At 37.8% G+C, this 17,883-nt stretch overlaps 1 protein-coding gene across 5 annotated transcripts; it reads right to left on the bottom strand.

Moving 5' to 3' along the window:
* Positions 1–2,099: 2,099 nt before the first annotated feature.
* Positions 2,100–15,952, bottom strand: LOC308088149 (H-2 class II histocompatibility antigen, E-S beta chain-like). 5 transcript variants are annotated; one of them, XM_080432525.1, is made up of 9 exons: positions 15,776–15,952; positions 10,255–10,509; positions 8,080–8,352; positions 5,969–6,188; positions 5,655–5,722; positions 4,494–4,525; positions 4,271–4,352; positions 3,794–3,850; positions 2,100–3,155 (listed from the first exon to the last, which is right to left on the bottom strand). In XM_080432525.1, the coding sequence occupies exons 1-8, from the start codon at positions 15,840–15,842 to the stop codon at positions 3,813–3,815; spliced, it is 1,035 nt and encodes a 344-aa protein (XP_080288651.1). In that variant the 5' UTR covers positions 15,843–15,952; the 3' UTR covers positions 2,100–3,155; positions 3,794–3,812. The 5 variants fall into 5 exon arrangements, with proteins under 5 accessions (XP_080288651.1, XP_080288652.1, XP_080288650.1 ...); XM_080432524.1 differs by lacking the exon at positions 4,494–4,525 and adding an exon at positions 12,715–12,798 and having other exon boundaries at positions 2,856–3,155; positions 4,271–4,384; positions 15,776–15,884; XM_080432526.1 differs by lacking the exon at positions 4,494–4,525 and having other exon boundaries at positions 2,853–3,155; positions 4,271–4,384; positions 5,969–6,185.
* Between the last annotated feature and the right edge of the window lie 1,931 nt (positions 15,953–17,883).

Here is a 17,883-nt window from a genome sequence, read left to right as displayed (position 1 = left end):
TATAAAATCCAAAGCGTTCTTGGCCCAGCCATCTGTTATCTTAGTGTTCTGACAATTATTTGGGGGCCCACTTGCAATCTCCTCACGGCCCACTAGTGGGGCTGTGAGGCCCACAGGTTGAGAATCACTGTGTTAGAGATCACTGGTTCCCTAACAGTGGGTCGGGACCCGTGTTTGGGTCGCGGACCAATTTCTAAGGGTAAAATATCCCCTTTTTTCGTTTCCTACGTTAAACAATATTTGTTAATATTTCAGAAGATCTTTTTTTTTCTTTTTTTTTTAAGTCACAACTTTTCATCAAACAATTCCAACATTTTTCAAAAGTATTTCATAAATAAAATTTAAAAAATCTAATAATATCCATAAATGAATAAAAAAGAAAAAAACGTATATGAAGTAGTGAAAAAAGCAGATCCACATGCTCGCAATGCGGCGCGAAGCTACGCGTTGGTGAGCTTGTAGATCTGCTATTTTCACTATGTTTGGGTCCCGGGCTCCCGGGAAAACGTCTCCATTTCTCTCATTTGGGTCTTGAGCTCAAAAGGTTTGGTAACCGCTGTGTTAGATCATTGATGGTCATTTCAAACTCTTTTTATACACTTTATATCAGTTGAAGTTCTTTGTGCTCCAGAGGTCAACAGCTCTTCACTTTAACCCATTCAATCCGGGAACGCATCTGTGTCATTTTAAGATTTCTTTGGCTATTCAAAAATAGCAGATCTACAAGCTCTTAGCAATGTGAGCTTGTAGATCAGCTTTTTTTTTGTTTTTACATTTTTGCAAATCTTTAAATATAGTATTTTTAAAGTGATAATTTGTAACTCAAATCCTTGCTTCTGGGGGTCCCTGGAACATAACATTTTGAGATGGGGGTCCGTGGCCAAATACATAATTAATAATCATTTCTAAATCCTAACAGTATGTTGCTAAATCAGTGGTGCTCCAACTTTTCCATGTCAAGGACCCCTAAAATTATATAAATTGTTCTTCCCCCCAGAAACACAGATCGGAGTAAAATGTTTTCGCTTTAAAACATATATTTTGAAAGATTTGCACAAATTCTCCACAATTAAAAAAATAAAGAAAACAGATCTACAAGCTCATAGCATGGTGCCGCGATGCCGCGCTATGAGCGCGTGTGTGTGTGTGTGTGTGTGTGTGTGTGTGTGTGTGTGTGTGTGTGTGTGTGTGTGTGTGTGTGTGTGTGTGTGTGTGTGTGTGTGTGTGTGTGCGTGCGTGCGTGCGTGCGTGCGTGCGTGCGTGCGTGCGTGCGTGCGTGCGTGTGTGTTGTGTGATGGAGGGTGAGGAGGTCAAACCATCAATAGTTAAAGCAATATTTGAGGAAGTCATCAGTGGGTGAAGAAGAACTTTCTGGATTTTCCAAAGTCATACTGTAGCTGTTTTGAACTTGGTGTCCCTATTTATGACATGTTACTATAGGCTAAAATGTCCCAAAGAATTTCCAAAAACGTTTCACAAATTATCGGAAAAGAAACACTACTTCACAATAAAAATACAAATAAAACAAAAATAGCTATACAGTACATGCTCACAATAGTGTCACATCGCAACAGCCAAACTGAGGGACTTTATGTATAAAAACTAGCCATGGTTCACATGACGCTTGTCTGTCACGAGCGTCATGGCGGAATTTCTGGTTTTGGCACTTTCTCCATTTACAACCTGTACATGTATAGAGTGTTTGTTCAGTAACCGTGTTAAATAGCTCTATATTGTGATAGTAATCATTGTTATAGAGTATTTATTCAGTAACCGTGTTAAATAGCTCTATATTGTGATAGTAATCATTGTTATAGAGTATTTATTCAGTAACAGTGTTAAATAGCTCTCTATTGTGATAGTAATCATTACTATAGAGTGTTTGTTCAGTAACAGTGTTAAATAGCTCTATATTGTGAATGGGCACTCTCTCTTAATTGGCTGAAATTGGCAACGCACCTGCAGTGAAATTTAAGAGAACATGAGGCACAATTATGTTTTGTCATTCCTTTATTGATATTGTGACATTCCATTCAAACCAAGCAAATTAAAGCCAAAATCTAACCCTAGGGGATCAGGTCCACCCATCACAGGGAAATAGTGATGTCATGATGATCGTAACACATTAATTATCACACATTATATAAATGATTACATAATAATAAATGACTTATGGTCAATTATAAAATAATAAAACCTTTTTCACAAACATGGTTGACTGACTTCCATTCAGATGGATATTAATATTATATATGTTATGAAGAACTCTTATGAAGAACTCTGATTGTGTGTGTGATCATGTATTTAATGTTTCAATATAGTGTAGAACTGAAATATTATGTTTGTGTTTTCTGACGACAGAAACTATACAGAGTAGTTTGATGAACCGCCCACACTAATTGGGACTCCCTCTTCCTTTGGTGTGTCGCCCAGGTGGCGCCTAAACCCTGACCTTTAACCTCACATAAACTATGTCTATAAACCTAACTTTAACCCTAACCTTAACCTCACCTCAAAACCACGTCGACCTGGGCGAAACACCGGGAAAAGACAGTAATTATCGTTAGTCTTAGCTAGCCAATTAGCATTTTAATTATTTAAAGGACACATTAGTGAAAAAGGTTGATGATGTCATCATTGTGCTGCTGTTATGAGTATAGGGCATAGCAGTGGCGGCCATTTTCTGGTTCCACTTCAAAATAGTCAATGCATTTTTCCCATTGACATTTCCAAAAATATTTATATCAATTAATTTACGCCTAGAATCAAGCCATCCAGGGTCCTGGTGAATCATGACCATTAAATATTTTTTTCTGTGATAAAAAATAAATAAAAATGTAATTATATGATATACTATATTTAATAAGTACCCTTTGTTTTACCGTTTTCAAAAAAGTGTTTTCACAGAATCAAACATTTAATGGTCATGATTCACCAGGACCCTGGATGGCTTGATTCTAGGCTTAAATTAACTGATATAAATATTTTTGGAAATGTCAATGGGAAAAATGCATTGAATATTTTGAAGTGGAACCAGAAAATGGCCGTCACTGCTATGCCCTATTTAAAAGCTGAATGGACAAAATGTATTTCCTCGTCTCTCCACCAGGGGGCAGCGATGACTCTCTGCTTCTCTGAAAACACACCCAGGTGTTCTGTGAAAAGACAATAAACCATTAAGAATCAGAATGTATTAACTGTGTGAACATGTTAACACTTTAGAATAACCTTCCCTTATAATAGTAAATTAATCATTCCCAAAGTATTACTTAATGTGTTATTCATAACTTGTTAAATGTGTGTTAATGGTTAATGATTTAATGATTTAAAACGATGCTATAAATGTTTAATAAATCATGAACAATTAATCAGTAAGGTTAGGGTGAAGGTTAGGTTCATAGACATAGTTCATGTGAGGTTAAAGGTCAGGGTTTAGGCCTGCGCCACCTGGGCAACACACCAAAGGAAGAGGGAGTCCCAATTAATGTGGGTGGTTCATCAAACTGATGAAAACACACACAAGCCCCCCCCCCCCCCATCTGACCACATTGTCATCAGTGTTGTCTGATACAACAAATCATTTGATTATTACATTTGATTATTAGATTCATTATTATAAGAAATTAATCAGAAGACACATGATAATGTGAATTCACACGACCGGGATGGTTTACCATGCTAGTTGTTTCACTTCTTACACAAGCATGTTGTTTTGTGTATGTTTTCTAGTTTTATACACTTTTATACATAAACAAAAAGAAAAACGTTCAGTAAAAGGAAAGAGGAAGTGAACCTGGGTGTGTGGGAGGAGTCTAAAGATTCTCATTGGTTGTCGGCACCAGAATACGACCTGATAGAAGAAGAAACAGATAAATCATACTGTATGTGTATTGTGTGTATTTCTCCATAAAATGCATAAATGTACACACAACACAATAATACAATAACAAACCAACATTAGGGTTCAGTCATCAGAACTAATGTGAACATTTGACTCTTATTTAGGACTAAATGTAACACTGATGTATTAAAGCTAAATGTGACAACATAGAACACACTTTGACCTCTAACTAGGTCGTCTAAACCGGTTAAGGTTCTAAACCAATATAAACCAGTTTAGGTTGTGGCTTTACATGTTTGTATGTTTGTTTGTTTGTTTGCATTTATGTGAGGGTTCCACATGTCATGTGATCCTCTGTTGATCTGACCTCATTTCTTCCACTGGTAGTATATTAATTAATTAAACATGTTAATTAAAGATGCTAATCACCTCGTTTCTTCCACTGGAAGTAGATGAATCCAGACAGGAACAAGACCAGACCCAGAACCAGACCTGATGCTCCCATGGCCACCTTGTTCTTCACTGACTCTGGCATGGAGTCATCTGACAATACAAATACCATATCATATCATATCATATCATATCATATCATATCATATCATATCATATCATATATCATATCATATCATATTATTACAGTAGATTAAAACACCTTGTTCTTCACTGACTCTGACATGGAGTCATCTGACAATAAGCTACAACAACCAAACACAATAAACAATAAACAGACGACACAGTCATTGTGAGTCTGTTGAGTAATAATGAGTCCAACCCTATTGGTCCAGTCCTTGAGGTGTTTGTCACCTGATGTGACATGTCCTTCTTAGAGCTAAATACATCCAAAACAAAGGATATGATGATAGATTTTTGAAGACATGAATCAACCTTTTACTTTGATGATTATAAACCAGGCTGTGGAATGTGCAGAAAGTATCTTGGGACAGAGTCATAGACTCAGAACTGTGAGGCAGTTTGTAAAAAAGAACATCAGCGCTTGTTCTGTCTTAGAAAACTGTCTTGTTCATTGATAAAACCATGATGACTTTTTGATCTGCTTTTATCAAATCAATCTGGTCTTTTATCTGTTTTTATCAAATCAATCTAGTCTTTTATCTGCTTTTATCAAATCAATCTGGTCTTTTATCTGTTTTTATCAAATCAATCTGGTCTTTTATCTGTTTTTATCAAGTCAATCTGGTCTTTTATCAGCTTTTATCAAATCAATCTGGTCTTTTATCTGTTTTTATCAAATCAATCTGGCCTTTTATCAGCTTTTATCAAATCAATCTGGTCTTTTATCTGCTTTTATCAAATCAATCTGGTCTTTTATCAGCTTTTATCAAAATAAATCTGGTCTTTAATCTGCTTTTATCAAATCAATAAGCTCATAGCGCGACACCGAGTGCCGCGCTATGAGCTTGTAGATCTGCTATTTTTGAAAAATCTTGAACATTTGTGCAAATGTTTGAATATAATTAATATTTTTTATAACAACTTTTTTAACTCAAACATTTTGTTCTGGAACAACATATTTTGATGGGGATCAGCGGCCAAAAACATTTGGGGGTCCTTGACAAGAAAAAGGTTTGAGCACCACTGATATATTTTTTCAGAAAAATTAAGATATGTTGAGAGACATTTGACAGTTACAAATGTTTGCTTTAAAATATATATTCAAAGATTTGCACAAATGTTCACGATTTAAAAAATATATAGCAGATCTACAAGCTCATAGTGCGGCACTCGGTGCCGCGCTATGAGCTTTTATATCTGCTATTTTGACAGTATATTACACTAGATTACAGTAACTGACCCCAGTCCATCTTGATAGGCGCGGTCAGGCTGGGATGTTCCACCATGCATGTGATCTTCTCTCCTGATCTGTAATACACACACACACACACACACACACACACACACACACACACACACACACACACACACACACACACACACACACAAAGACACACACAAAGACACACACACACACACACACACACACACACACACACACACACACACACACACACACACACACACACACACACACACACACACACTGGTAGTACCAGTAGAGGTGTCTATTAGTTGTGTATTTCTATGTATAGGTGTCTGTTAGGTTTGTACCTGGGTGTGTACTCCAGGTAGGAGTGGTATTGGTAGTACCAGTCTCCATCAGACAGCTCATCAGTAGAGGAGAGACCAGAGGTCAAAGGTTCTTGACCTATCCACCAGGTCACCAGGATCACTTTAGGATAGAAGTCGTAGCTGCTGCACCTCAGCATGTGAGTGTGTTCACCACGACGAGGGGGAGTCTCTGACTTCAGTCTCACTTTGGGCTCCACTCCTAAAAAAGATGATGATTATTATTATTATTATTATTATATTTATTATTATATACCAGTCATAGGAACATGTCATTATAATTAACAATTGTATATCATCCAAATGCGATCCAAATGATCCAGAAAGCCGCAACACGCTTGGTCTTCAAACAGCCAAAATGTTCACATTTCCCGGCTTGCCCCCTTTCTCCTCTCCCTCCTTTGGCTCCCAGTTGCTGCCCTCACAGAGGTATGACACCCTCATATCTTCAAGACTCTTCTCCCTTCTCTAAAACACCCTGGTCAACGCTCTACACATCCTAGACTCTTCTCCCTTCTCTAAAACACCCTGGACAACGCTCCACACATCCTAGACTCTTCTCCCTTCTCTAAAATACCCTGGTCAACGCTCCACACATCCTAGACTCTTCTCCCTTCTCTAAAACACCCTGTACATCGCTCCACACGTCTTAAACTCTTCTCCCTTCTGGCTCCCAAACGGTGGAACAAACTCCCCATTGCAGTTAGAGCTGCAGACTCACTCCCAATCTACCACCATAATCTGAAGACTGTAGCACTAGACCTAGCCTTGATGACCTTGCAGGCTTATGCAAAGGTTAAAATGTAATTTAGATATCATGTTATGTAGACAGATGCCAGGTTCATTGTAGACCTGGCATCATATAGTGTGTATAGTTTCAATGTACAGATTATTTTTTTGTTTGATATTATACTGTTTAGACTAATGATAGGTTCTTTGTTTACCTATGATCCTAGATTACTATATCTATGCATTTGATGTATTACCTTGTGTTTTCCTTACTTACTGTAAATCACTCTGGATTAAGAGCGTCTGATAAATGCCTACGTTGCAATTGTAAGTGTCAATGTTTGGCCACCAGATGGCACCAGATAATAACATTTCATAGCGTACTGTAGATTCTACAATAGTCTACAGTTTTCTACAAAGTATAATTCATGTATATAATGTAATTTAAACATATTGAATAATTCACAGTTACACAGTGCTTTACATAAACAACAATAAACCATTAAATATCATCTAATGAAAATAGTTCAAATGAACTAGAGTAGAAACAATCAAAACAATATATAAATACACATAATCCTGCTAAATATTACTAAAGTGATTAAAAACATACAAAACAAACTAGTAAAGACAATAATTAAAATATAAAATCAGGTGGTGAAATGAAGTGTATAGAGGTGTGTTTTAGCCTGCATGGTTCTTTTTAAAGTTAATTTAAAAACATTAATCCTGGTGTCTCTGTTTTAGGCAGGTCATTATATGAGGGTGAAAACACTCAGAAATAGATCTATATGTTTCATTTATACTCGGTGTACGATGGTGACACCACATGTTGTGAGCTTGTAGATCTGCTATTTCCACTGCGTGACAGCGTGTTAGGATAGAGTATACATCAGGCTTAAAGGAGTAGTTCACCGCAAAAATGACTTGTTTTCTATCAATTACACCCCATGAAGCATTGAATTCATGGAGATGTTTTAGTTTTTGTCTCATTCCTGAGACAATAATTTGATGACCGGCGGTCTCTCCAGTAGGAGACTCAAAGAGTCTCCTTTGAGTCTCCTACCGGATACATTAGCATCTTTCCACCGGTAATCAAATTATTGTCTCAGGAATGAGACAAAAACTAAACAATCTCCATGAATTCAAGGCTTCATGGGGTGTAATTGATAGAATTTTTGGGGTGAACTACTCCTTTAAGAGTTTAAGAGGATCTGAAATGTTTCTCAGCAGATTAAGTAATGTTTTATAATCATTATCAGATCAATATTAACACCATTAATCATCTCTGAATAGAATCATGTGATTTCATGTTATAGTTTATGAGGTGATGAGTGTTGAGTGCTGCTCTGAGATCAGCTCACCTCTCTTGTTCAGAACATTGGAGTAGTAGTTCTCAATGTTGTCTTTGCAGATTGCCTCTCGTCGTGATCTCCAAAAAGCCAGTGCTCCAGGATCTTTATTGAGGCGCTCTGCGTTCTTCACACCAAACTCAGTGTATCCAACATACTGATCTACTCTACTGTCCCACCTGATGAACTCATCACCATCGAAATTATTTGACATTATGTACTGTATGTCCTTCAGCTCACTGGAGTTAAACACACAGCGGCTAGCCACATAGTACACATATCCATCTGGAAATAGACAATTGAAAATGTCATTAATGTTCAGTTTTATTATCATCTGTATAATATCAACACTAGCCTGTCTGTCTGTCTGTCTGTCTGTCTGTCTGTCTGTCTGTCTGTCTGTCTGTCTGTCTGTCTGTCTGTCTGTCTGTCTGTCTATCTGTCTGACCCCATCACGTATTTCCAGGATAACCCTTTTTTATACCTAGGTTATTTGAAAATAGCAGATCTACAAGCTCGTAGCGCGGCACCGAGTGCCGCGCTACGAGCTTGTAGATCTGCTATTTTCAAACATTTTAGTACTTTTACTTTTTGGTACTTTAAGTACATTTTGATGCCAATACTTTTGTACTTTTACTCAAGTACATTTTGAATTCCGGACTTTTACTTGTAACAGAGTACTTCTAGATTGCAGCATTGATACTTTTACTTAAGTAAAACATTTGAGTACTTTTCCCACCACTGACTCTAGTCAGCAAACAAGGTAAATAGTCACATAAGTAGAGAGTAGAGAGAACAATATAGAGCCTAAAGAAACTATAGGATACCAGGTCAATCATTATAACAATCAGCTGAGTTATATTAAACAAATAAAGATCATTATTTATACTGTAATTAAAGCCTGCATTGCAAACCGAAACGAAAACACTAAACTGTTGCTTATGAAATTAAATTGCAATATTTTATATAACGCCCAAATGTATCAAATAAATCATCATTCAATTCAAATAATTGAATGAGTGCATTGACTTCTGGGGGGGTCCCCAGATAACTTTTTTGGGGGTCCCCAGATGATTAGCTTAATAGGTAACATTGTTTTCTCACTCAACAGTAAACAAACCAACATACAGTATAAGTGGATAAAGGGTATCTGCACATTTATGACAAGTGACAATTAAATTACTTATTAAAAATAACTTTTTAATAGTAAATTGGCCAAATTGTCAGATGAATAAGAGAGAGGGAAACGTTGTGAAAATAACCGATCTACAAGCACACAAAAATATGATTATGTTGGGGGGTCTCCAGTTCATAGGATTATTTTGGGGGGTCCCACCCAGTTGAAATAGGATTATTATTTTAATTAAAATTAACTAGGTACAGTACTTGAGTACATGTACTTAGTTACTCACCTCTGTAATTTAATTCATGAATCACAGGAACATTTTGATGGTAACTGTTGTATAATCGTATTATCTTGGATTTTCACATGATTATTATGTCTTTTAATTGAAAATCCAAATAAATAAAGTAAAGTGTATCAGATACTCTCAGTGGTCATTGGTCATGGGCCGCGGTAACACGCCATCCCACCAGTCTTTTGAGCAGGAGCACGCACACACACATGCATCCATTAAAACAACCCTTGAGTTCACACCTCAACAAAGGCTGCCGACTGCCGGGTGTCACACCAGGTGAATTAACATAGGAATGAGCCTAGATGCATATCAATTGTCCATTGTGTGACCTGTAGTGTAGGTGTTAAGCCACGTGCGCGTGACGTCTTTAAAATAGTGTCCCACCAGAGATAGATTCACCAAATCAACACTGGATGCGCTTCCTCAGACGCTTTTTGGATGGTATACGCTTTAAAAAATAAATCTGCACAGTATACTACGTTCTACGTATATAGTGTAACACGGTAGAACACACCACTGCATCTACATAGTTGTACCATCTACACCTCACCTACAGCTCAGGCTGTACAGAGCAGATACTAATGCATAGATTTGTAAAAAAAAAAAAAAAAAAAAAGCACCTTGAGCACAAATTCATGTTTACTAGAAATACATATTATATAGAAAATATTTCACCATAAATGCTTAATATAAATGTTTAAACATTTTCATTAATGTTAAATATATTCCGTTTTAGTTAATAACTATTGTGTTCATAGTATTCATGTACCTTTCACTGGTGGTTTCTTCAAGGCAGTGCGAATGGTGTCCAGGTTGGCTTTGCAGACCGCCTGCTGATTCAAAGCTCCTTGATAAGCTGCTGTGAAGGTGAGTGGATCTACAAACGGAGGCTGAGGAAACACCGCCTTCCCTTTGTTGAAGTCTGCGTACACCAACACTTCACCATCCAGTGCAACCATGGCCTCTTTATATGAGTCTTTAACTGTGTCTGAACAGCCAGTGAGTTGAATGTGCTCATGGAACACTGGAAATAAAACAAAGATGACATTAAATTCAACAACAAACTTCTTCACAGTGACAATAACACATAATAATCATGTTAAACAATGTTTGCAGTGGTGGAAAAAGTACTCAAATGTTTTACTTAAGTAAAAGTATCAATACTGCAATTTAGAAGTACTCTGTTACATGTAAAAGTCCGGAATTCAAAATTGTTAAAATGTTAAAATGTATCTGCAAACTAACTAGTAACTAAAGTTTTCAAATAATTGTAGTGGAGTAAAAGTAGAAGTAGAAGTAATAGTACTGGAAATTGGAAATACTCCAGTAAGATAAAGTATAAGTACCTCAAAATTGTACTTAAGTACAGTACTTGAGTAAATGTAATTAGTTACTTTACACCACTGCATGTTTGGTTCTTATAAGAAGTGAAAGGTTGGATATTAAAAGTAACTTCCTGTCAAACGTTGTATTCACACTGAAACAGATTCAAGTGTTTGTTTTGAATTTTATTATGAAAGTAATTCATACGGAATGATTTATTTCATGATGTCACAACAACAGTTCCTAACATCTGTTTTAATGTTAGTATTTCGCTGATGACTCGGCACTCCTGATCTCAGGTGAGGACAAGTTGCAAGTTGAGGAAGCTCTCAGCTCTGAACTCTCAAAAATCCGTACCTGGCTTACCGATAACAAACTGTCACTACACCTTGGGAAAACTGAATCCATCCTATTTGGGACCAAACATTCCCTCAGTAAAATGAAGGTAAATTACTTCAAGGTCATAGTCGATGACACAATCATCACTAGCAAAGAAGAGATTACCTATTTGGGATGTATTCTTGACAAATACCTGTCAGGTGAAAGCATGGCAACAAAGGTGGTCAAAGGAGTAAACCAGAGAACCAGATTTATGGGCAGAGTTTCCTCTTTTGTCAACCCTCAGGCCCTCAGGACCCTCTCAGGGGCCCTGATTCAGCCCCTTTTTGACTATGCTAGCTCCTCTTGGTACTCCAACACCTCAGTGTCACTGCAGACTAAGCTTCAAACCTCCCAAAACAAACTGATCCGACTACTTCTCGGACTGGGGCCCATGACCCACCTCTCTCCCACTCACTTTGCCAGCCTAGGCTGGCTCAGGGTGGAAGACAGGGTTAAACAACAAAAAATGGGTCTGGTCTTCAAAATTGTAAATGCAGATTTGCCCGAAATGCCCCCTATACTCGCATATCTGTATAAATACCTCGAAAAAGTTAGTGACACCCACAGCCACGAAACTAGAGGGAGCGTAAACAACAATCTGGTACCACCCACCCATAAAACAAACATGGGCAAATTCTCCTTCTATAGCACAGCCACCAAGGAATGGAATAGTCTAACCCCATCCCTCAAAAAATGCAGTTCGCTGGGCTCATTCAAAACAGCCCTAAAAACTCATCTTTCTGGAGGCCGAAAGAGGAGCTAGTACCTGTTTCCCTGTAGACAGACGACCCCCCCTCCTCTTTTTTGTACATATTTTGTATTTCCTCATGCATTTTTTGTATATAATCGTTATTTTTCCATGCTTCACCCCCCCCTTTTTTTGTACATTTATTTTTATTTTTTATTTTTTTCATGCTTCTTTTTTTTTGTACATAGTTGTATTTTTTCTGTATTATCTGTATTTTCATGTTGATTTTTGAACTGTTTGGTTGCTACTATATATGTCTATGAAATTAATTCAAGGACCCCAACGGAAACAAGTCCGCAAGGACTTTTTTGGCCGGACCTTTTAGACAAAAGCATTATAAATGTAACTGTGTTGTTTTACATTCTTTTGCCTAATAAAAATTTCAATCAATCAATCTATCAATCAATCAATCAATCAATCAATCAATCAATCAATCAATAAAAAAAAACAAGATTCAAGATCCAATACTGTATATACACATACAAGTAGTAAAAGGTGTGTGTGTGTGTGTGTGTGTGTGTGTGTGTGTGTGTGTGTGTGTGTGTGTGTGTGTGTGCGTGCGTGCGTGCGTGCGTGCGTGCGTGCGTGCGTGCGTGCGTGCGTGCGTGCGTGCGTGCGTGCGTGCGTGCGTGCGTGCGTGCGTGCGTGCGTGCGTGCGTGCGTGCGTGCGTGCGTGCGTCATTTGTTTGTATTGTGCATTGTTCTTGTCTGGTTTTATATAATAACAGTAGATATAAATGTATATATTATATAATAACATAAATATAATGTACTTACTCCCTGGGATCGCTTTGACAGGAAATACAGAGGAGAGGAAGAGGAGGGTGGCTGTAATCTTCGTCATCACTGATCAAAACTGAACTGAATTTAATAGATGAGAATAAACAGATGAAAATAAACAGATCAGAATAAACAGATGAAAATAAACAGATCAGAATAAACAGATCAGAATAAACATATAAGAATAAACAGATGAGAATAAACAGATCAGAATAAACAGATGAGAATAAACAGATGAGAATAAACAGATCAGAATAAACAGATGAGAATAAACAGATCAGAATAAACAGATGAGAATAAACAGATCAGAATAAACAGATCAGAATAAACAGATCAGAATAAACAGATCAGAATAAACAGATGAGAATAAACAGATCAGAATAAACAGATGAGAATAAACAGATCAGAATAAACAGATCAGAATAAACAGATGAGAATAAACAGATGAGAATAAACAGATCAGAATAAACAGATGAGAATAAACAGATCAGAATAAACAGATGAGAATAAACAGATCAGAATAAACAGATGAGAATAAACAGATCAGAATAAACAGATGAGAATAAACAGATCAGAATAAACAGATGAGAATAAACAGATGTTTACTGAAAGAGAAGTTCTGGAGTCTGAAAGAGAATCTGTTCTAGTTTAGAAGAATCAGCCAATCAGATTAAAGATATGATGTTACATCATCTGTCTCCAAGAAGACGACAGTCTGGATTATTGCACGTATCATGAACAGTATAGCTGCTGCTTATGCACCTTATGTCTCCTCATGTACATGCTGTACCTTATGCATCTTATGTCTAACCTCATGTACATACTGTACCTTGTGTCTAACCTCATGTACATACAGTATGCACATATCTTTGTTTAATTCATCTTTTATTCTCTCCTTGCCCCTCCCCCGTCTTTTTTTTTTCTTTCTGAAAATAACTAAAACAATGGAGCTGCACTAAAAATAATTTCACCCACTTCTTTACACCTTTAACCTGTGATGTGACAATAAAGATGATTCTGATTCTGTTGAAGAGAAACACAAGAAATAAAGAAAGAAATAAAGAAAGAAAGAAAGAAAGAAAGAAAGAAAGGGGGACAACTTGAATCAGAAAGTAAAATATCTGGTCACTTCAGAAGAGAAAACCCAAATAAAATACTGGAGCACTCCACTGGTCTACTCTGCACATATGTATTATTATGCAGGGTGACAAGGGGGTGTGGTGTCTGAAGACCATATTCACACAGCGGCCATTTTGCTATTAAGTTAATGAAATGCCACCCTGTTTCTTCAATGCAAAATGCAAAAATGGCCACCATGTGAATATGGTCTATTATTTCCAATTCCATAGTGTAAAATAATACCAGTCAGAGTTCCATAGCTTTTGTCTCCCCCCACTCCCCACCACTCCGACAAAATCTTGCCCCCCCTAGGCAAACATCGCCCCTGTGTGTGTGTGTGTGTGTGTGTGTGTGTGTGTGTGTGTGTGTGTGTGTGTGTGTGTGTGTGTGTGTGTGTGTGTGTGTGTGTGTTCAGCGTCACTGGTAAAATGCTGTTCATGTTCATTAAGCATCAATCCATTACATCTCACTGCTGAAACCATCAAATGTCTTTAAAAACACACTGGTCATGTGATCAAAGTGTGTGTGTGTGTGTGTGTGTGTGTGTGTGTGTGTGTGTGTGTGTGTGTGTGTGTGTGTGTGTGTGTGTGTGTGTGTGTGTGTGTGTGTGTGTGTGTGTGTGTGTGTGTGTGTGTGTGTGTGTGTGTCATGTGTTTGTATTGTGCATCGTTCATCTGTGGTTTATAACAGTAGATATACATGTATATATCGTCAGTGTCCAGCCGGGACCAGCTAACTCCTTTTTCAGTTTTTTGTTTTTTTTTCATAAATCAACGCTATTGAACCCCCTCTACATCTGTGTAATTTGTTTTTAAATAATAACATATGAAAAGTATTAAAAAGCGCCTCTGACGAAAACTCCTAACTCCATTGGACCCTCAAACTGTCCGTCAAAAACAAACAACTCCCCCCTCCTCTCAGGCTCTCGAGAAGCTCTGCTCTGTATGAGGCAGACAGGGAGAAGATTTTTCAATGCTTTTGGGAGAACATAAACTGGGAAGAGAAGAGAATGTATGTGCAAGGTTTGATAGATGTCACCCCAGTAAAGAGGAGAAGGGTGTCTTCACAAAGGTCATCTGCTCGTGTTTTCTTTTTAAATGTTAATGGACAGAGAATGAGTGTGTGCAGGAGTTTGTTTCAAACATCTCCAAGAGCTCAAGGAGATCATGCCAAAAGACTTTCACAGCTTTTATGACAATCTAAAGCACTAAGAAACACCCACCACACACACGCAACACACAACACACAACAGTGTGATAATAAAATGTTGATAGGTATATGATAGGTAAATTCAACTGTGGTTGTTATTGTTAGTGCAGTAGGCTACAGATTTGATAGGCTAAAGATTCTATTTTTCATGAATGTATTTTGTATTTATATGCCATTTTTTTTATTGTTGGTGTGCCATGATCGCTTTTGTTAAATACATGATTGAGTATTGAGGCAGAATTGTTTGTTGCACTCAACTGTAGAAGAACAACAGTGGTAACAGTTAGATCCATGGTTGTTTACAATGCATGTTAAAATAAAAGTTGTTTAAGTACAGAATTCAGCTTGATCTATAGTATATGAGGATGGCGCTCAACATAAATAGCTGATCTCCAAGCTCACAATGCGTTGTGATGTGTTGTGAGCTTTGAGATCCATTGCCAGCTGTTCTTATCAATGATGGACAAAACCTCCTAACTCCACTTGCACTGGATTTGGGTAAAGTGGTGATAATATAATGACACATGCAAGTATCTGATAATATATAATAATACACAATACCAAGTTTGATGAGGCAGTATTGCTTTGTTTTAAAAATATAAGGTTTTCTTCATTTTCTGAAAAATTGATATTTTGTTTTTCATTTCCTGAACAATTACCATTTTGGATTTAGCTGGTTCCGGCCGAACAGCAGAGATATTATATAATAACATAAATATAATGTACTTACTTCGTGGGATCACTTTGACATGAAGCACAGAGGAGAGGATGAGGAGGGTGGCTGTAATCTTTATCATCACTGATTAAAACTGAACTGAATTTAATAGATGGGAATAAACAGATGAGAATAAACAGATGAGAATAAACAGATGAGAATAAACAGATGAGAATAAACAGATGTTTACTGAAGGAGAAGTTCTGGAGTCTGAAAGAGAATGAAGGAGGTCTCGTTCTTTAGTTCAGAAGAATCAGCCAATCAGATTAAAGATATGATGTTACATCATCTGTTTCTGGAAAGAGGACAGTCTGGATTATTGCACATATCATGAACAGTATAGCTGCTGCTGATGCACCTTATGTCTCCTCATGTACATACTGTACCTTATGCACCTTATGTCTCCTCCTATACATACTGTACCTTATGCACCTTATGTCTAACCTCATGTACATACTGTATGTAAATATCTTTGTTTAATTATTCTTTTATTCTCTCCTTGCCCCTCCCCCGTCTGCTTTTCTTTCTCCTTCTGAAAATAACTAAAATGATGGAGCTGTACAAAAAATAATTTCACCCACTTCTTTACACCTTTAACCTGTGATGTGACAGTAAAGATTATTCTGATTCTGTGACATCTTGGAGCGAAAGGTAGCCTGGGATCAAATAACGTTTTCAGGTTTCTGGTCCGGTCTGGAGTGGAAATAACTTTACGTCATCAGGCGGCCGGAACCCACGACCGGAACCTCCAGCGCTGTGCGCCTTCAAAATGATTCCCCTAGTTTAAAACTTGTTTAGTTTGGTATAATCGTATCGTTTCTTTTGGTATAATAATGGTTTGGTATGTTCATCTTTCATTCTAACTCGTAGCGCGACTAGCGAGACTAAACGAACTGATTCACATTATGTGGGGAACAAAAACAATGTGACACAAACCGGAACCAACCACCGGAACAACATTGTTTTTTTCCCCCTTTTTTCTAAACCGGATCACAGGGCTCAGTTTAAGAATGAATACCAGGCTTTCCTCCAACCTGCTCATCAGAAGCAGTTAGGGGTTCAGTGCCTTGCTCAAGGACACTTCAACATGAAGCCAGGAGGAGTCAGGAATCAAACCGGGTTGCTGGTAAAATGCCGCACATGTTCATTAAACATCAATTCAAGCCTCATTACATCTCACTGCTGAAACCATCAAATGTCTTTAAAAACACACTGGTCATGTGATCATATAGTGTCACATGAGAGGTGTGTGTGTGTGTGTGTGTGTGTGTGTGTGTGTGTGTGTGTGTGTGTGTGTGTGTGTGTGTGTGTGTGTGTGTGTGTGTGTGTGTGCGCGCGCACACGCGCATGTGTGGTTGAACTCACCACTGAGGCTTCTGACTGGAAACTCAAACTTGAATTTCACTTCCTGATTCACCCAGCAGCCAATCACAATTATTATTTTATTAAACATCACCAGTTACTAGAGACACATGTTGATGTCAACAACCTGACAGACTGTACATTATTATGTATTCATGCAGGGGCGTGCTGGGAGGGGGGGTTTCAGCCACTGCTGAAAAACGTCCCAGCCCAACAGTAACGTAACTAATAATTGGGCCGCGCGGCCCGGAAATTACCGTAATGATCCTAAAACGGGAGGTTTTTTTTGGGTGGCCCACCGGCCGTCTGGCGGCCCGTAAATGGCGCGGCCGTTCTGGAATTTTCCAGAATTTCCCAGTGGCCAGCACGTCCCTGTTCATGTATTGTTTGTTTGTTTTATTTGACTCTTGTTGGTAATGTCAACGTGTTGCTCATGTCAATATGGACACTTTAAATCTGATGTGATTTAAAAGTTGACAGACAGACATTTTACCAATTTATTTATGTCCAAAAAAGGGAAATTGCATACAAGGACACAAATCGTCGCCTTGCTAAACTAATGGCCTAAGTCATTTTTGAGCGGTGCAACCGCTCCTATAAGAGGGTTTAGGACCCATCCGTGGTGAAAGTTTTTCTTTCCGTCGTGAAATTTTGTCTTTCGCTGTGACGCCATCACGCCCATAGGCTAAGCTTTGCAGGACGCACTGTGATTGGCTAGCGAGACGCATGATGAAATTAATATTAATGTAAAACATTTAAGC

Source organism: Gymnoscopelus braueri, assembly GCF_963280865.1.
Source record: "Gymnoscopelus braueri genome assembly, chromosome: 7".
NCBI lineage: Eukaryota > Metazoa > Chordata > Actinopteri > Myctophiformes > Myctophidae > Gymnoscopelus > Gymnoscopelus braueri.
This window is presented reverse-complemented; position numbering and strand designations above follow the sequence as displayed.

Excerpts from the sequence above, each read along its gene's own strand:
- LOC308088149 (XM_080432525.1), bottom strand. The coding sequence starts at position 15,842 with ATGATAAAGATTACAGCCACCCTCCTCATCCTCTCCTCTGTGCTTCAT. Across the intron at positions 4,353-4,493 it reads CAGAGTCAGTGAAGAACAAG|GTGGCCATGGGAGCATCAGG; the intron begins GTGTTTTAATCT and ends GTGAAGAACAAG. Across the intron at positions 3,851-4,270 it reads CTTCCAGTGGAAGAAACGAG|GTCGTATTCTGGTGCCGACA; the intron begins GTGATTAGCATC and ends TTCTTCTATCAG.